At 45.9% G+C, this 17,040-nt stretch overlaps 2 protein-coding genes across 4 annotated transcripts in view; one reads left to right on the forward strand and one right to left on the reverse strand.

Annotated features, from left to right (window-relative positions):
• Positions 1-17,040, forward strand: part of megf6 (multiple EGF like domains 6) — a 34,512-nt gene that overhangs the window by 6,052 nt on the left and 11,420 nt on the right. For all 3 annotated transcript variants that reach the window (XM_053873048.1, XM_053873049.1, XM_053873047.1), the window contains 14 exons: positions 3,976-4,098; positions 5,388-5,510; positions 6,259-6,384; positions 6,507-6,629; positions 7,425-7,547; positions 7,706-7,843; positions 7,918-8,040; positions 8,704-8,826; positions 9,042-9,254; positions 9,321-9,449; positions 10,506-10,634; positions 11,329-11,457; positions 15,711-15,845; positions 16,175-16,306. In XM_053873048.1, the coding sequence (XP_053729023.1) occupies positions 3,976-4,098; positions 5,388-5,510; positions 6,259-6,384; positions 6,507-6,629; positions 7,425-7,547; positions 7,706-7,843; positions 7,918-8,040; positions 8,704-8,826; positions 9,042-9,254; positions 9,321-9,449; positions 10,506-10,634; positions 11,329-11,457; positions 15,711-15,845; positions 16,175-16,306 (1,869 nt within the window). The remainder of the gene's footprint in view (positions 1-3,975; positions 4,099-5,387; positions 5,511-6,258; positions 6,385-6,506; positions 6,630-7,424; positions 7,548-7,705; positions 7,844-7,917; positions 8,041-8,703; positions 8,827-9,041; positions 9,255-9,320; positions 9,450-10,505; positions 10,635-11,328; positions 11,458-15,710; positions 15,846-16,174; positions 16,307-17,040) is intronic.
• On the reverse strand, positions 10,928-14,500 carry LOC128763833 (EH domain-containing protein 2-like). Its single transcript, XM_053873050.1, has 6 exons — positions 14,280-14,500; positions 14,043-14,219; positions 13,520-13,617; positions 12,836-13,248; positions 12,605-12,769; positions 10,928-12,509 (listed from the first exon to the last, which is right to left on the reverse strand). The coding sequence occupies exons 1-6, from the start codon at positions 14,498-14,500 to the stop codon at positions 11,952-11,954; spliced, it is 1,632 nt and encodes a 543-aa protein (XP_053729025.1). The 3' UTR covers positions 10,928-11,951.

A 17,040-nucleotide genomic window follows, 5' to 3' on the forward strand; every position in this document is an offset into this window, starting at 1 on the left:
ACTGTTTCTCCTGACCCCGTGGATTTGGCTACTTTTGTGCTTTATCGGCACTCGTGACAAGCATTCTCTAGATAACGTATTAAATGTAAAAATAAAACTGACCTGTAACTTGGAACTCTTCACAAATACTTGCCTTATGGGACATTTGTCCTTTTCAGTCCGTGACAACGGTTGCTGTACTGTATACCGCTTCAGCGCAGCGTGGATTTAAGGGAGTGTGGGGTTAAAATAAGGAGAGGATACAACCACTGTGTGTTACTTCAGTAGAATTAGCTCTGTTCTGTTGCTTATTCAGATCAGCAGCTCCAACTGTACTGACATAAGATGGAAAAAACACAGCTTAGTTCATTTGTTTTCATTGTAATTTCATACACATTATACTACAGAAAGTGCCTATATGGGAAAAGCAAAATATGAGTGACAATCTTATGGATCAATTTAAATATTTATATTTAAACATAAAATCAGCTGAAATGATTGAGCCTATTATTTAGGAGGTATATCACCATTCCTTTGCATTTGAATTGACCCTCACTGCCTGATGGATGATGCATTTGTTGCAGAATGAAGAGGATCTCCTTTAGCATTCACGCAGAAAACGGCTGCCATTTCTTGACTCCATTTCCTGCCCATTGCCCCATCTTTGACATCATTCTGTCCCCTGCCTCTCACTCTAACCCCAACAATCCAAAACACAGGGCTAAACTTATCCAGGACTCTGAACCAAACTTACACCTAATTATGCCTTCAAATTGAGCTTTAACCTTGTGGCCCCCTCGAAGGCAGACGGGCCCAGCAAGGCTAGGATTTTTTTCTTTCTTCGGCATGAATAAAAACGTTGCTTAGCTTACTCTGACACCAAACTTGGCTGGATTCACATAAGGACAGACAGATGCGCCGCCGCCGCTGCCGCCACCATTGGGGTGCCACACTGTGGAGTCAGTGTTCATGTGATAGAGAAGATGGACTGTTGGTTGACGTGCATTTCTTTGTCTTTGATTAGGGTGACCACACTGCTGAAGACATTGTGTGCGCTCTGGGAATCTGTTGCCAGCAGAGAGCGTATTGATTCATTCATTACTGTTTTTTTTTTCTTTTTTCGCTCAATTTCCCTCATATTTATGACGCCACCACTGATGAATGTTGCTGTTTGGTCCTAATGAATGGCTAGGTTTCTAAGTGTCTGCTGGATTACGCACTCGTGGGGTTTACACCCCTGACACACGGCAACAGCTCCAGCTCTCAGCTCAACTCTCAGTTGCATAAGACTTTGAAATCTTCAAGTTCAGAAGGTTGGTGAGTGGTAGACATTAGTTTTGTCCCCTCCATTGTGCAGGTTGTGTCAGCAAATCGTACACTGTGTTCTGGAAATTAATCAGCAGGTTTAAGTAATATGCAGGTACATAGAGCTACGTTTTACGCACGAGATCATGTTCAGAGTTTATTCATTAGAAATGTTTCCATTGTTGCTTTGGTGTATTCTTGTTGATGGTTTGGCCAGTAAAAAAAAGCGCCCTTGTCCTTTCACACTCATCACTGCTCCACTTTTAGACATCTATCACAGCACATATTCTTTTATTAGTTCCTCATGACTGCTCTGCATTCCGGTGCCCGTTTGTGAATGAAGAAATGTGGGAATATGAAACATGATCAAGGAGTTCCTGCTCCGTTTCCGCAGTGATTTAAATCACAATGACTAGATATGTTAACCACAAGGTGAGCTGACCAGGGAAGCCAGCGTTTCCAAATGTGCTGACGTTTCCCCGAGGAATTTGGACTAAGGAGGTCTTCTCCAGGGGGGGACAAGTCGTGCCTTTAAAATGTAATGTGATGAACAGGAATTGGAAATGAGCTCGAGCCTTTCAACAGCTGAATGTTCTCCCTGTAGTCTGATGGAATAGTCATCTCAACACGGAGGAAAAAAATCAACACTGTTTCCAACTCTGGAATGCATGTGAACGTTGCACTTGGAATGGACCACTTCAAGTCTTCTGAAGACCATTCTGATGTTTGCGAGGATGTTCTGCTGAAGTCATTGATCTACGCACCAACATGTCGTGCCGTGACGGATTGCAGCGCTTGTCATTTCAGATGCCATAAAATTGTGTTCCTTCTTCAGCTTGACACACTCATGTTTGGTTCATCAGCCTGGTACAGCACTGTAATGGGAGAGGCTAAACCAGATGGCATTGGAGGTCTCTGCACGCTTCATTCCTTTTCTTGTCTCCTAAACCGTAGCCTGGTCACAGGTCTATCTGATGACCAGGATTCATTTGGTCATTCATTTTGGACTTTTTTTCCCCGTGGAAAGGAGAATCATTCCAAGACAAGAGGGGGGATTGAATCTTTCCGCCTCGTCTTTCTTGTTGTAACCACCCAGTTGGATGAAGCTGTGGAAGCTCCAAAGGAGAAAAACAGGCGTCATCTTTACGAAATGCACAAACCACATTCACTTCCCATCCTGTTCCCATCCTTCCGGAAGGAAACCCATTTTGACTGCTCTTTTGAACAACGTCCTGATCAAAGGTCTGACTGCTTTTATACATAACAATCAGATATCTACAGCTACTGACTGGTTTCATGAGTCCTTTGTGAAAAAGTGTCCTCATTTGCTGAGCTCACAAGTTGGTACTGTCTGCTCCACAATCACTGGATTTGAACGACCATTGCAATGAAATCTCACACTGTTTTTCAACCACCGAGCTCTGAATTTGAGGGATCAGTGAGGGACTTTGGTGGTGACTCTTGCCTGTGAATGCCTTCGTTCGCTATCAAAACATGCGATGCTTGTTTGTGCAACTTGGGACAGATGTGCTTGACCTCGGAAACCAAGTGTGGGTGTTGCCTGTTGAGATAAATGTGGCGACCCATCCTTTGTTTCTGAGGGCGTGCAGTCAACAGCGGTCATTTCCAGTGTTTTACTGCAGTTGTTTGGTTAGAATGGTTTGAAAGAAGTAGATGTCATTTATTATATTGCCTTCAAATATGGACACACCTTTGCCAAACACATGAGCAGTCGCTATAGCAACCTACTAACAAACAACGTAGAGAATATTCTCCACACAGCGGGAAGTCTGCCCTTATATCGAGGCAGTTTTCAAGTTCGATAATGTTGGGGAAAAATATACTATACATGATATTTAGCAATCCATGTTTCAGCTTCGTTCTTCCAAACAACCGGCAAGGAGTAAAGGCATTACAGTGCTGGTATTGTGTAATTACGAACCCTAATGGGTGGCTGCACTTCCTTGCCTATTACGGATGGAGGCACTTGTGTCTTATTCGGCTTCACTATGAAGGCTCCGTTTGTCGTATGCTCTCACTCACCATGAGCCATCTGCCAAACATTGTCTTGAAAGCGACATTTCCTTCAGACTTCTTTTATTTTTCTAAATTCAACTCCAAAACCTACAGGTCTACAGGCAAAGGAATGTCGATGAATACAGGGGATCATTTTAGGGTGAGAGGAGGAAATGAAGTGGGACAGATAAAAGATGAGAATGTTCAGTTATTTAGTCTGCAACCTGAGTAAATTGAAGAGGAACATGCTCAAGTTTGAGGCCTTGACTTCCTCGGATGACGTCTTTTGGTTTGAATATTGGTTTTAATCTAGTTCATATTTCGTGTCCGTCAGAATAAACAAATTAATGTTGTGAAAAGTGCTATGTATTTGTGTATGCGTATGATTATACTGAGAAACTTGCTAGAAAAATGAAATGATATATATTATGTAATGAAACACATTTTAAGGTGTATAACACCATGGCATAATTACACTTTTTCTGATTTTTTTCCTTGTTTTATGATGCTATAGTCACAAAATGTAAGCTACAAAAATGACCTCCCGACTGAATAATGTCAGTGAAACTCCGTCAGAGCGAACAGGTGCACTGATCAGTCTCTTCATTCAGATTTGTTGTTTTTTGTTGTCCAGTTTAACAGGAGTAAACATGTGGTCTCTCCCTTCCGTGTCAGATGTAAATGAATGTGAAGAGGGAGAAGGCGGCTGCGACGGCTCCTGCTGCAACACCATCGGAAGCTTCTTCTGCAGATGTCCCGAGGGCAGTCGACTAGGAGCAGACGGAAGGTCGTGCCATGGTAAGATGGTGAAGAAAAATGATCAGCTTAACTAGGCTCATGTATGGGTTCAGCAACACTGAATACAGTCATAGATCATTGACAGATCATTTGTGCTTTGAAACTTTACATGTATTCCTCATCTTTCATCCATTCAGTCTGCACTGAGAAGCCAAGTTCAGCGATTAGAAAACGTTAACATAAGAAACCATAGAAGAAGTGTGACCTACGAAGGTTAACCGTCTAGACCTGAGGTTGTAAAGACTCAAACGGGCAACTTAGTCAGCAAATAACTTGGTTACAAATAACTTCTTTTGTGAGCCTGAGTCCTGACGGCCTAACTGCCATTATAGTCCATTTGTTCGTGTCGACCTCCAGGTGTGAACAAGTGCCCCTGGCCTCTCGCCTCAAAGACAGTTATTGTCACTGAGAAGGAACCATCATTTTCTTTCATAGGATGCTTTGTGTGTGTGTGGTCACGTTCATGGGGAGAGCAGAGAGAGTTTGGGGTTATTTATAATTCAGGAGAAACCTAGACGTGACTGACATTGGTTCTCTTCTGTTCCCGTCAATTTGAGTTCCACCTGTTGATTTCTTGACTGCTTCGATGTGAACACAGCGGCACTGTCTCATGTCACATGACTCCATTCAGACCCCATGACCCTTGACCTCTGACACGTCTGCTCCTTCACACACCACGCCACCTGCTGCTCAAAGCTTCACCTAACTGCCATTAAAGAAATTATTTACTTTTTAGTCTTTCTTCATGATTTATAGTTTCATAATTGTACTTTAGATAATCAATAAAGAATATTTTATACTCAATATGCAGTTATTTTAGAAGATCCTGATGATGTTTACCCTGAAAATAAAAGAATAAATATTGAAATATGACTCGTTATATCAATATGCAGCTGAAACATCTAAACGCTGTGAGCACACTTTGGTTGATGAACAAGAAGCTCAACATTTTACAATGAAAAAAGGCCGAGACTGTGTATGCGTGAAGGCAAAGAGAAAGAAAGGAAATCGAGCGACTACAGCGAGAGGTTGTTTTTCTCTGGCAGCTACACTGGGGGAGCTGAGCAGTGGAGGGGTAAACCTTTGTGTCGGCTCGGTTGTTTGTCCTGATGGAGTGAAGTTGGGGAGCTCTGTGGATGGAAGGATCCTGAAGCAGTTCTTCCTCCGTTTCCGTGTCCCATGAGCGTTGCAGCAGAGGCTGGATGACAATGACAATGCATTTTCTTTACTCTAAGTCAAGAATATTTGAGATGAGATTGAGTGACTGTACATACCTGCATGTCTTGTAGATGTTGATGAATGTCAGGAGGTGAATGGAGGCTGTCAGCAAACCTGCATCAACACTCGAGGCTCCTACTACTGCGCGTGCAGCGAAGGCTTCCGCTTGCACACAGATGGACGAACCTGCATTGGTAAGCACAGGAAATGATTCCAGATTCATCATGTCCCATTACCCAGAATGCATTTCCTCAATAATGCGACTGAAGAGGTGGGCAACCGCTTTTGATCCCAAATCATTCGTCTGCTTTATTTATGAATTGACACTGAGCTTCACATCTGCAAGCATCTGCTTTCTCTTCCCTCACAAAGCCTGGCAGTCCATTCGTGGAGTAGGTGATTCTGCATTTTCATGAGCTCCGTCTCAATTGCAGTGTGCTGTTCTTCTCTCTGTTCATCGTAAACACAGTAAGGAGAAATTAGGAACTACAGAGTCTTGCTTTTTGAATATTTCTGTGTTGCTTTTTGTCAAACTGGATGGTGAACACATGAATTCCAGAGCTGTTTTTCTGCTCAGCAGCCAGTGTGTGGCTTTAAATGAGTGTTTGACGGCCCCTGAGGAGGCTGAAGGTTGATTTGCATCTGTGACAGGTCGTGAAATCAGGATGTGAGGTGAGGATGATGAGCAGTCTGGGGTACGGTCGCTGGTCCAAGAGAGCTTTCACACACGCCATTTGTTTTTTTCACGCTGTGTGTGTTTGATAAATCTATGAAAAAAGAGAGACAATCTGGATTGTTACAGTTTGGAAAAAAAAGATCATTATTTTAGTCATTATCCAATGGAAGCGTGGGCTCTAACTATCTGTAACAGGATGAACGAACCGATAATGAGAATGTAAACATGAAAGTCATGTGATTCACCCGTGTGGCTTCTGTCGACAGCCGTCAACTCCTGCTCTGTTCTAAATGGTGGATGTGAGCACAAGTGTGTCGACATGGGCACCAATCACTACAAATGCCAGTGTCGAGAGAACTACCAGCTGAAGAGAGACGGCAGACGCTGTGAAGGTGAGTCCCGCACGTTTCCAACACTGGTCATCATGAGAGCAATAATGGGACAGGGTGGGGTTGGTTTCCTTCATTTGAACATAACAGACGCCTCTGAACCCTTTGCACTGTGTGTGTGTCAGTGAGAGACCCTTGTGTCGAGATGAACGGCGGCTGTAGCCAGTTGTGTCACTCTGACGAAGGGCAGGTCCGCTGCAGCTGTGGTCCTGGTTTCAGTTTGGCACCAGACTTCAGCAACTGTGAGGGTGAGTGGAGCTCCATTAACAAACATTTCAATTCGATGCCGTGGATCTCACTCAAGCCCTGATGTTGTTGTACCCCACCGTGAAGCCCTATCACACGCAAGGTCACTCAGTCGTGGCATGCAGAAGACCTTAATCCAGGCATGTCACACTCAATCATGCAAGGGGCCAAAGGCAGCAAGTAGTACGTAGTTACCCCAGCACAAAGCATCTCCATGGTTTGCCATTGATGCCGCCAACATGAGGGGCCTTTTGCTCCGCGAAGCACATCCATCCCAGACAAAGACATACAAGAAAAAGTCAGCGCTACAGGCATATATTGAAAGCTGCACATACAGTACCCATCACTTGGCAGCTTGGATTTGGTCGCCAGGCCATGAGTCTGACACACGTAATGTGTGCGCCAGTGCGCGCTTTTTGGCTCATAGTTGACCATTTGGGCAGACAGAAAATAAATATTCAGAGCATGGGGTATGACTTGGATGATGGAAGGGAATATGATGGCCGTTAGGGAATCTGATCATATTTTTGGGTATGTTTAGACAATAACCACACTTAGCATTTTAGTCCCTTCAATTCTGACAAATTGTGCTCTGCACACTACTGGAACTGTTTAATGTTACTGCCCCCCACATAATGAGTTTGACACCACTGATACAACTTGAAACTTCAGCTTCCGCTCAAAGTAAAGCACAATCAATGGTGAAGAAATAAGCAGCCCGGGAGACGACCGGGTGCAGTTGCTGAAACGCTACCGCATGTGTTGGATTTGAAAATGTGCTCTGTTGCTGCTCACAGACGTCGATGAGTGCACCTCAGGGGAAGCCGAATGTTCCCATGGATGTGTCAACGTGTTGGGGTCCTTCCACTGTGTCTGTCATCCCGGCTTCGAACTCGGTGCAGATGGAAAACAATGTTACCGTGAGTAAATAAGGGTTCGTCATCTAAAAAGAAACAGTTCCTCCCACTTGTTCAGGACTTGATGAAAGACAGGAAAAAACAGCAACTCTGGATTCGTGAACCTTGTTTTTCTGCTCAAATGATGCTCCATGTCTGTGGTTTGCTGCGCATCACTGCAGGCATCGAGATGGAGATTGTCAACAGCTGTGAGAGGAACAACGGTGGCTGTTCTCATCACTGCGAGCACACCACAAACGGACCTGTCTGTTCTTGCAACCAAGGCTATCAGCTGGACAAAGACAGGAAGACTTGTGTAGGTCTGTCACCGACCTCTCTGCTTACTTGCAGGTAACCTCCGCCCTAAGACAGCTGTGGTTTCCTCCCTCTCTAGACAGTGATGAGTGCCACAGTGGTGAGTCCTGCTGCAGTCACTTCTGCAGGAACTATCCTGGAGGCTACGAGTGTGAATGCAGAGTCGGACACAGACTGAACCCAGATGGTTGTGGCTGTGATGGTGAGAGAGCTGGCAAATACATGAGCTGTCGGGTGACATGAACGCAAATGCATTCAGGGCTCACCCAAGCAAATGTGGGTTTTTTTCCTCTTAACTCAACCCTGTATGTTTAATTGGTGTGACTTCCTAAATACTGTACTCACCTTTTAAATAGCCATGTCTTCTCCTTAATGTTCCTGAAACGGATCCATCCAAGATCAAAACTGTGTCCACGTGAAATATAACTCTCTATTACTCTAAGTTAGGTTTTCTGCTGCCACAAGCTGTCAAACTTTTGAGCTTCTGGTAGGGGGGTCAGAAGCAACACTGTTTGACTCACAAAATAAAAGAAATAAAATACAAACACTAAAAAGAAAATGTAATGAAAACTATGTTTTAACCTGTTGTTTATTATTTAGAAAATGAAAATCTACACAAATAAAATAGCCCATTATTAAAAAAAAAGAAATAAAATGCAAATCAAAAAAGAAAATGTAATGAAAAATGTTTTTAATGTTATTAAGAAGAAATAAAAAAAAAAACCTATACAACTAAAATTAAAGCTCATTGTTTAAAAATGAATACATAAATGCAATACTGGCTGAATCTTTGCCGGGTTAGCAGCGAATGCTATGGTGTGTTCCATGCTATTGCTGACTGTGCTGTGTGTTCTTTGTGTATCAGAGATTGATGAATGTCTGGCCCAGACGTCAGGCTGTGAGCACTACTGTGCCAAGACCCGGGGAACATACGAGTGTTTCTGTCGACTTGGCTTCCGCTTGGACGAGGACCAGCACTCCTGCGTCTGTAAGTGCAGTTAAGGTGTTTCAAGGTAGAGAGTTACCTGCATATTGCTGAAACATGACCAGTCACTTTTCAACATCACAGCATGTCTAACAAATGATCTAGCAGATGGTCCAGCATGGAGTTCCTTACAAAGGGAGTCTTGTACTGCCTCCTACTGGTGGATAGGATTCATGCTAATGGTAATAAAACCCAGCCAGATTTTTGTTTCTGCATAGCTCTGTATGGCAGTGAAAAGGATGGCGCCGATGGTGAGGAAGAGCAGGAGGATAGACCAGGGGTCCACAGGTTACCAGACCTGCTCTACCGTGGGGTTCCTCAGCTGCTGCACTATACAGCAGCCTTGAACTCGGCATCGGACTCGGTGGAGGATGATGAAGCAGAGAGTCAGAGGGAGCGCAGAGGAGAACTCCGACTGGACAGCCAAATAGGTCTGTGGCTCATGTTGGAGTTAGAAATCAAACTCACCTGTTGATATCCTCCATGTTTGCTCTCAGTTTGTCTTGAAGGCTCGTTCGGACCTGACTGCCGTTTTACCTGTGAAGACTGTGTGAACGGAGCCTGTAGAGAAGACAGGGATCGTTGTGAATGTTCGGCCGGCTGGACAGGGACCGCCTGCAATGAGAGTGAGTCCAGTTCAACTTCAGCCGCTCGAGGAAATGCTGTATGTAAGGTCTGCTCTGTGGAGGGTTGGACCTCTGCTGAATGGTGGTCACATTAGTCGGATGTAGGGCCTCGTGCAGCTCTCTGCATCAGGAAGTTTCCTCTTCAGTCATCTCATATTTTCCCACTCTGCTTGCGTTTGTTGAAATTATTTCTTGTGCTGCTAATGATGAAAGAAGTCACCTTTTATGCCCAGTCTTCTCTCAGCATTTGCCCTTCATTCTTATGAATGAATCAATGTCCTTATTCTTCATTTTCTTAAAGATAACAATGAAGGAATATCCTCAGACTGTCCAATTTGTCTATATACAGTGCATTCTTAGGTGCTATGTTGCAGTAGGTGTTGTCCCTAACTGAAGTCATCCCTGGTCCCTCGCTGTCTGAACCCCAAAGCTTTGTGTTTCACCTGTGTGGCTGGTTGAAAGAGCGATGAGACTGATCACAGGCCGTTCATGAAAAACCTGTCGGCTCTTGTGCGTGCTTGTTTATCTGCTCCTGTCTGCTACTGGAGCAAAGCCAGGTCCCCCAGCCTGCGGCCAGCGACGGCCACGGGTGGGTCACAAAGCAGAGCTCCATCGCTTCTATCTGCTGGTGAATGTGCAGCTCTGCTCTGAACCCTGTCTTGGGCTGGTGATCACGAGGGGTCGAGCCGCATGTTTGCTCCTGAGGAGGAGGCTTTTTTTTTTTTTTTTTTTTTTGTTCCGGAGATCTGTGCAGAATTGTTAAAAGCTGATGATGTGAAGTTGAATTGTTGATCATCTTGCTCTGAAACTCAGCACAGGGACGTCCGGTCGTGTCATTTCGATCGGCTGCAGATTTCTCTTTGATTCTGCAAACAAGGTCAGAGAGATTCAGGCAGTCTGTGGGCCCTTGCCCCGAGCAAACACAGAATGATGGGAGCTGAAGCTGTTAAACACTCTGCTATGAGATCATTACCTCCTCCTCCGTTATCCCTGGAGAGCAGGTAATATGTCAAGGCTCTTAACCCGGGACATTTCTTTGTTTCTTTCCTTCTCCAGCTTGTCCGCAGGGAACTTTTGGGCCGGCCTGTAACAGCCTCTGTGGCTGTCAGAATGGGGGCACGTGTGACCCCGTGACCGGGAAGTGTGTGTGCCCACCCGGGGTGCAGGGGCTGCTCTGCGAGGACGGTTTGTGTACACTAATTAATCCACATTCCCGCAGCACAGTCAGCCAGATGTGGTGTTGGAGACGATGGAATATTTTACAGATGAATGAGGACAGACACACAAATTCAAATCAAAGTCAGTAGATTGAGACCCATGGAGAAGATTTGGTCTCCAAAGGCGCAATTGTCTGAAGCACCTTATTGTGCAGATGTAAGAGAAGCGCTGTGACTCATAGCACATAACAACACTGCTTTCATCTCATAGCACAAAGTTATATTTGTCATTGAATTGCATTATCACACACACAGAGCTTTTCACACACACATTTAGCTTCTCCACTTATTGTTGCTATGTTAGCATCTAGGTGCAGGAGGCCATCACATTTACAAGTCAAGAGATTTTTTGATCACCTTCCTTGTGGCCCCCCAAAACATAACGTGGAGGGGTCATCTCATGCATCTGTTTTTTGAAGAAAAAAAGTGTCACAAAGATACAACGTGATGCAAAAAAGTGTAAATATTTGAATAACACATACATTACTGCACAATAAAGGTCATGAAAAAAAGATTATTCCACAAAATATATAATAATTTTAGGTAAAAACATGAATCACGAGCAAAGGTTCATTGTGGGACGACATGTTGAATTGCACGAGCCACATTTTCATTGAGTGAAAACCCTAATCCACAGTATCCATGCGTCTTGCTGTGCTCAGGTTGCCCAAGAGGCTTTTTTGGGAAGCTGTGCACTCGGAGGTGTAACTGTCCCAACAAGAGCCCATGTCATCGTCTGTATGGAGCCTGTCTGTGCTCGCCTGGACTCTACGGCCTACGCTGCCACCTAGGTGAGTACAGACTGCAATATAACCATTTCCTCGTTGGCACTTGGATTTTACGAATGATGGAGGTGGTGCTCAATGCATTATAGCATTGAAGTGACTCAGATCATGTAGTTCATGAATGTAGTTTTGCCCCTCGTATTCATAAGCCTCCTGTTTCAGTTGACTGAAAGACCACAGTTGTTAGTTGGCACGAGTCTAGAAGCTCCGTGCACTAGGACCCTGATCGTCTGCTGAACCCGCTCGGTCTAGTTCACATGGCCCACCACTTTGGAAGTGAGTCAGTGTCACTCCCAGAATGACTGGCACAGACGCCTGCTTGAATTCACTGAGCTCAGTAGAAAGTGCCAGCGCTTGTGTCCTCAGCAGTGATTGGAACACCTCATTCCCATCCTTTGGCCGCTGAGTGAACTCCTCTGACAATGTAGTGTGTGAATGATACGGTGGAATGTCCTTCTGTTTCCCTGCTGGGTGTCTGTACAAGTAAACGTCCTGGATCTTTAGCTGTCTTCACTGGCCTTACTGAGCCGTTTGGACGGTGGGACCAAGTGACTGGGCAGCTCACGTGGGAGCCGGTGACCCTCGAGTTTCCCCTCGACTAAATGGACGGCTAAAGCGAACTCCTCGTTGTCCAGCATACCGTCCTCATCCACATCTGACAACCTCCAGATGTGAGCCAGCACGGAGTTTGGCAGGAGCGTTGTTGTCATCCACTTCTTGACCTTGGAGCCGCTCAGTTTGCCCTCATTGGGACCGAGGTTGTAAAAAATCTCATCGTACTTGGGTTTGTACTTTTCTACCACCCATTCTTTGAAATCCCTCTCGCTCTGGTCACCTTTGGGGCCTTCCTTGAAGGGGTGTCTGCTGAAGCAGTCACGTCGGAACGTTCCCAAAAATTCCCCGTCCAAGACGCCTGGAAGAGGCTTCTTCCGGATCTCTTGTCGTTGCAGTAGGGGCACGAGGTTTGAGATGTCGGTGCTCAGCAACCTGTCCAGGGAGGCCATTAGATTTGGTTTGAGTGTCTTGAATTTTGAGAAGTTTTGCCGAAGAAGACGCTCCTGGAAAGAAAGAAAAGGGAAGACAAACATTTCGTGGGGGGGTTTGGCCTCAGCATGCCTTTGGATCAGCACGATATCATTTCTGAAATATTCACCTGCATCTTGGTGCAGTCTGGGAAGTCACCAGCCGGAATTTGCTGCTGCTGCTGGATCTTGCTGAAAATCACAGGAAGTTGGTAGATCAGGTCCTGCTTTTTGCTCTCCTTGCAAAAAAGTGTTGGCATCTCCTGCTTGAGATAGCTGATAATGTGTGCGTGGGCCTGCAGTGAAACACAAGGCTGAGTTCATAAACTCTCACATGGATGGATTGTGCTGGGGAATCTCACCCGGACCAAGCGAGCCCTTTTCACCAGATCGTTTAGTCGTCTTAAGGCGGCGTTGTGCGGGAGGTTCCTGATGTCAGCCAGAAGATCTTCCTCCTCCAGCTCTATCAGCTGGATGTGGTCAGACTTCAGCCTTTGCTCGGACCAGAAGGATCCGATGTAAACTCGGAAGATCTCTGGTGTTCGAAAGACTTTCCCCAGTGACCACATGAGGGCACCGTACACTCTCATGAGCTCTTGGGAATCCACGCTGTCAGCTTTGTTCAGAACCACTCGCAGCTTGTCTTCATGGCCGTAGAGGGCGCCGAAGGCCCGGGTGAGCTCATCAGAGAACTCGAGTTTGTGCGCGTCAAAGAGCAGGATTATCCGGTCGACGCGCTCCGCGAACCAGCGCAGCACTGCTGGGAAGTCGTACCCTACGAAAAGACAACAAGCGGGTTTCATCAAGAATTTGGCTCATCCGGGCCGGAGCGTGTAACCCGGCCTGCAGGCTTGGCTATGTTCTCGTCACTCCCACAGATTAATAAAGCAAACCAAGTGCTGCGCTGTGTCTCATCCAAACTCGCTTCCTAATGACTTCCATCTGTTTCTGATGCAAGAATTCAGATTCAGTGGTTTCAGACAAATGTAACCCTGTGTTTGCCATTCGGGTGTAAAGATGCTCAAAACTTTGAGCCAAGCTCTCACCTCGACTGAGTTTCTTCTTAGCCGCAGTCAAGATCCCTGGGGTGTCAATAATGCTGATGCTCTCCAGAACTGGATTTGGGATCTGAACACACTGGAACCTAATGGACAAACATCTTTGGATCAGTCTTGTTTGTGGCACGGCACGTCATCACGAGGTCAGAATGTGTGACTCGGGTGCATTATGAATTCATGCTATAATACCAATGAGTTATCGTGATGTCACAAGGGTGATCTCATGCCTCAACTATGCTCTGTTTTGAAGCTGCTGCGTTCAACAAAGCGCTGCAGCCAATCTGCTTTGAATTTTCCAACAAACCGCAGGATCTTCAAAACTCACAATTTCTGATCTCTCATAATGCAGCCCTTGAAAGTCATGCTGCGTTTGATATACGAGTCGTTTGTGACGCTCATTTGTGGATCATAGATCTTCATGAATTCAGCTATTGATTCGATCCAAATCCTACAGAGTCATTTAGAACAATGCTCGTTGGATCAATCTTAATTGGGGCTCTGCTCTCATCACCTGTTGAGAAAGGTGTTTCCAAAAGGGTCAAGGTTGCGGAAGGGCTTCTTTGGATCCATTGTGAGGGCATTCCCTGGCACCATTCCCTCTGCCTCTCCGTACATGAGGGCAGTGAAGCAGTCTGTGGTCGGTTCTGGTCCCACTCTGCTGCCTGGGAAATCTTGCTCAATCAGATACCTGGAAGCAGATTCACACGCGTGAACATGCAACGACCCGCAGTCATGTGGTCCGGCCTACCTGATGAAAGTGGTCTTCCCAGTGGAGTACTGACCCATCACCAGCACCATGGGCTTGTTATCAAAGTCTGCATCCTCATAGCTGGGAGAGTGGAACAGATGGAAGGAGGAGCGTTTCTCTATCGGCAGCAGCCTCTTGTAGTAAAGATTCTTCAGCTCTTCTGTCACTGCGATCACATCCTCCAGCCTTTTAGAGTCCTTCCTGAGCCTGCGAAACGACATCGTCCTCGCAAGAAGTCTGCTCGGGGAAGAGCCCAGTGAAAAGTGCAAGAATGTTGTCTGTATCACACAGCTGCCTGCTCCGTGGTGCAGCGGGACGTTGGGAGGGTGGAGAGGGTGTAACCAGAGAGCTCCAGCTGCACCTCACACTCCACAGCCAGTGTCATGGAGTACAGGGTGGAGTGGGCTGTTGTTGCTGAGTTGGGACGGTATTGGGACATTTCATAAATATTTATAGAGGCTCAGTCTCAGATGTACGTCAGCAGGCCACTAACACACGGTCAAACTACAAGTTTCAGACAAAGAGACTACTCATCAATGATAAACCAAATACACGCAATATTGTGTTGCTATACGCAGTGTTTGACAGTTAAATGACACCTCAAGATTCATCATATTCACATGTCCTGATCCACCCTGGCATTTGTGCCTCTGTCATGCAAGTCACCACGTCACCTGCAGCCTTGACCGCAGACGGGAATGAGCTGCGGCAAGTGAAACCTGTCTTTGCATCGGAGGCAGAAGCCTTCACAGAACCTGGCGCATGACAATGGTGACATGGTGCCCCGCCCCCTGTTCTTGTTGCCATGTAAATGCAAGATAATCGCTTGAAAAGGTCAAGAAATCACTTCATGATGGGGCTCAAATCCAAGTAAAAGAAGCTATGGACTGTTGGTGATGTATGAGAAGGTCACTGGAGCGACAGCAAGAAAAGCACACAAAGCATTCGCACAGAATTTGATCACGATTTACTCAGTTTGATTGCCATCCACTTAGTTTCTTGATATCACTTGGTGCCTTTCTACCATCTGACAGCAGGTGGCAGTGATGCGGAGGAACTGTGCCACTGGCCGCTCGCCCCGCTGCAGTTACCCAGAACACCAGTTTAGGCGCTCAGCGTCAACACGTCCTGAATCTTTGTTTGAAACCCATTCCTTTGTTTGAGAGGTATTTTGCTTGCAGACGGAGACTTGAGACTCATCACTGAAACGGTTTTCTTGAATAGTAATAAGCACGGTGGGAGTTTCGTCATTGTTGCATCATCTCGATGTCAAAACAAAAGTGCCATTGAACTATAGCGGAGCTAGAAACCTTTGACCCAAACCAAGCTCAGTCGCAGCTTGATCAGCATTCACTGCATATGCATGTTGATTGACTCATACGAAGCAGTGTTTTATTGTCGCTTTTGCAACTGAGCTGTTCCGCTTCCCAGCGTGTCCCAGGTGGACTCACGGCGTGGGCTGCTCCCAAGAATGCCATTGTGCACATGAACATTCCACTGGATGTGACCCTAAGACGGGGATCTGCGTCTGTAAGCCGGGATACCAGGGGCCCCAGTGTGAGAAAGGTAGATGGGATTGTTTGGTTAACACAGCTATGGCTATTCCACATTCCAAGGAAGTCATTTGATGCTAGTGAAATACTCCTCTGTTTGGAAGAGCATTACACTTTCTGTGGTCTCAAATGTACCAAGAAACTGATGGCAAAAACGCACTGAGAAGATACCTTGTAATTAAGTTGTTAATAACTTGCAACTATTTCAACTCACTTTACGTCTCACTTTTTTGTGGTTTAAAAGACAAAGGCCTCATTTGTACTGAACTGCTATCGAGCCGATGAGCCAATCCAAGCAAGAGGAGGAAAAAAAAAGAGGTTTTTGTCTGTCCATCTGTGCAGAATGTGAGCCAGGTTTCTTCGGGGAAGGCTGCTCACATCTCTGCGACTGTCCTGGTGGAGGCTCATGTGAGCCAAGGACTGGCGTGTGCAAGCAGTGCCCTGCCGGTTTCCATGGTGACCGCTGCGCTACAGGTGAGAGAAACCGTCACTTTACTAACCTCATACTACTTTTAAAAACTTTTCAAATGAACTTAAATGAACGTCTGGGATAATTGGAGAAACGTAAGCTTTATTTGCGTCATTTACGTTCTAATAACTGATAACTTCAAAGCTCCAGTCAGGATTGTCAAATCAGTCACACAGTCATAAATAATCACTGTTTTCCTGCGGGTGAGCAATGACATCGCCGAAGAAGCCACACTGTCCACTGTGCCATCGCCAGTGGACAATTGATATGGATTTGAGAAAGCAGCTTCAGGTTCCACAGACCTCAATAGACTGGCCCCAGACAGTTAAAAACACGTAGAAGAGATGTCACCATCTGATCCTTGGGAAAATGTGACTTGCAAAAGATGCAGAATCAACCGATCTGAACGACGAGTCTCTGAAGAGTGGCACCGCGGTGTGGTCGGGACAGTGATGGAGGATATTTCAAAAGTGTGTTTGCAGTGTGCGGATTGTTTTGGTCGCGTGGGCCAGAACATTAACACAAGACACAGCACGTCGGGTTTTCCAACCTTTGGTTCTGGTGGGATTTGTCTCCCTCCCTCAGCAAGTGTGGAAGTGTGATCAGTCTTTCAGTGGACAATCTTTGCGTGGGAGGAGAGGCCATTGTGATGAACACACCTGGTTTCGGCAGGTGTTCCACTTGTCAGGTCAAACGTCTGCCATCACCTGGATGTTTAGCGCTTGGGTGGGTAAAAAGT

The sequence above is a fragment of the Synchiropus splendidus genome, chromosome 8, assembly GCF_027744825.2.
Source record: "Synchiropus splendidus isolate RoL2022-P1 chromosome 8, RoL_Sspl_1.0, whole genome shotgun sequence".
Lineage (NCBI taxonomy): Eukaryota > Metazoa > Chordata > Actinopteri > Syngnathiformes > Callionymidae > Synchiropus > Synchiropus splendidus.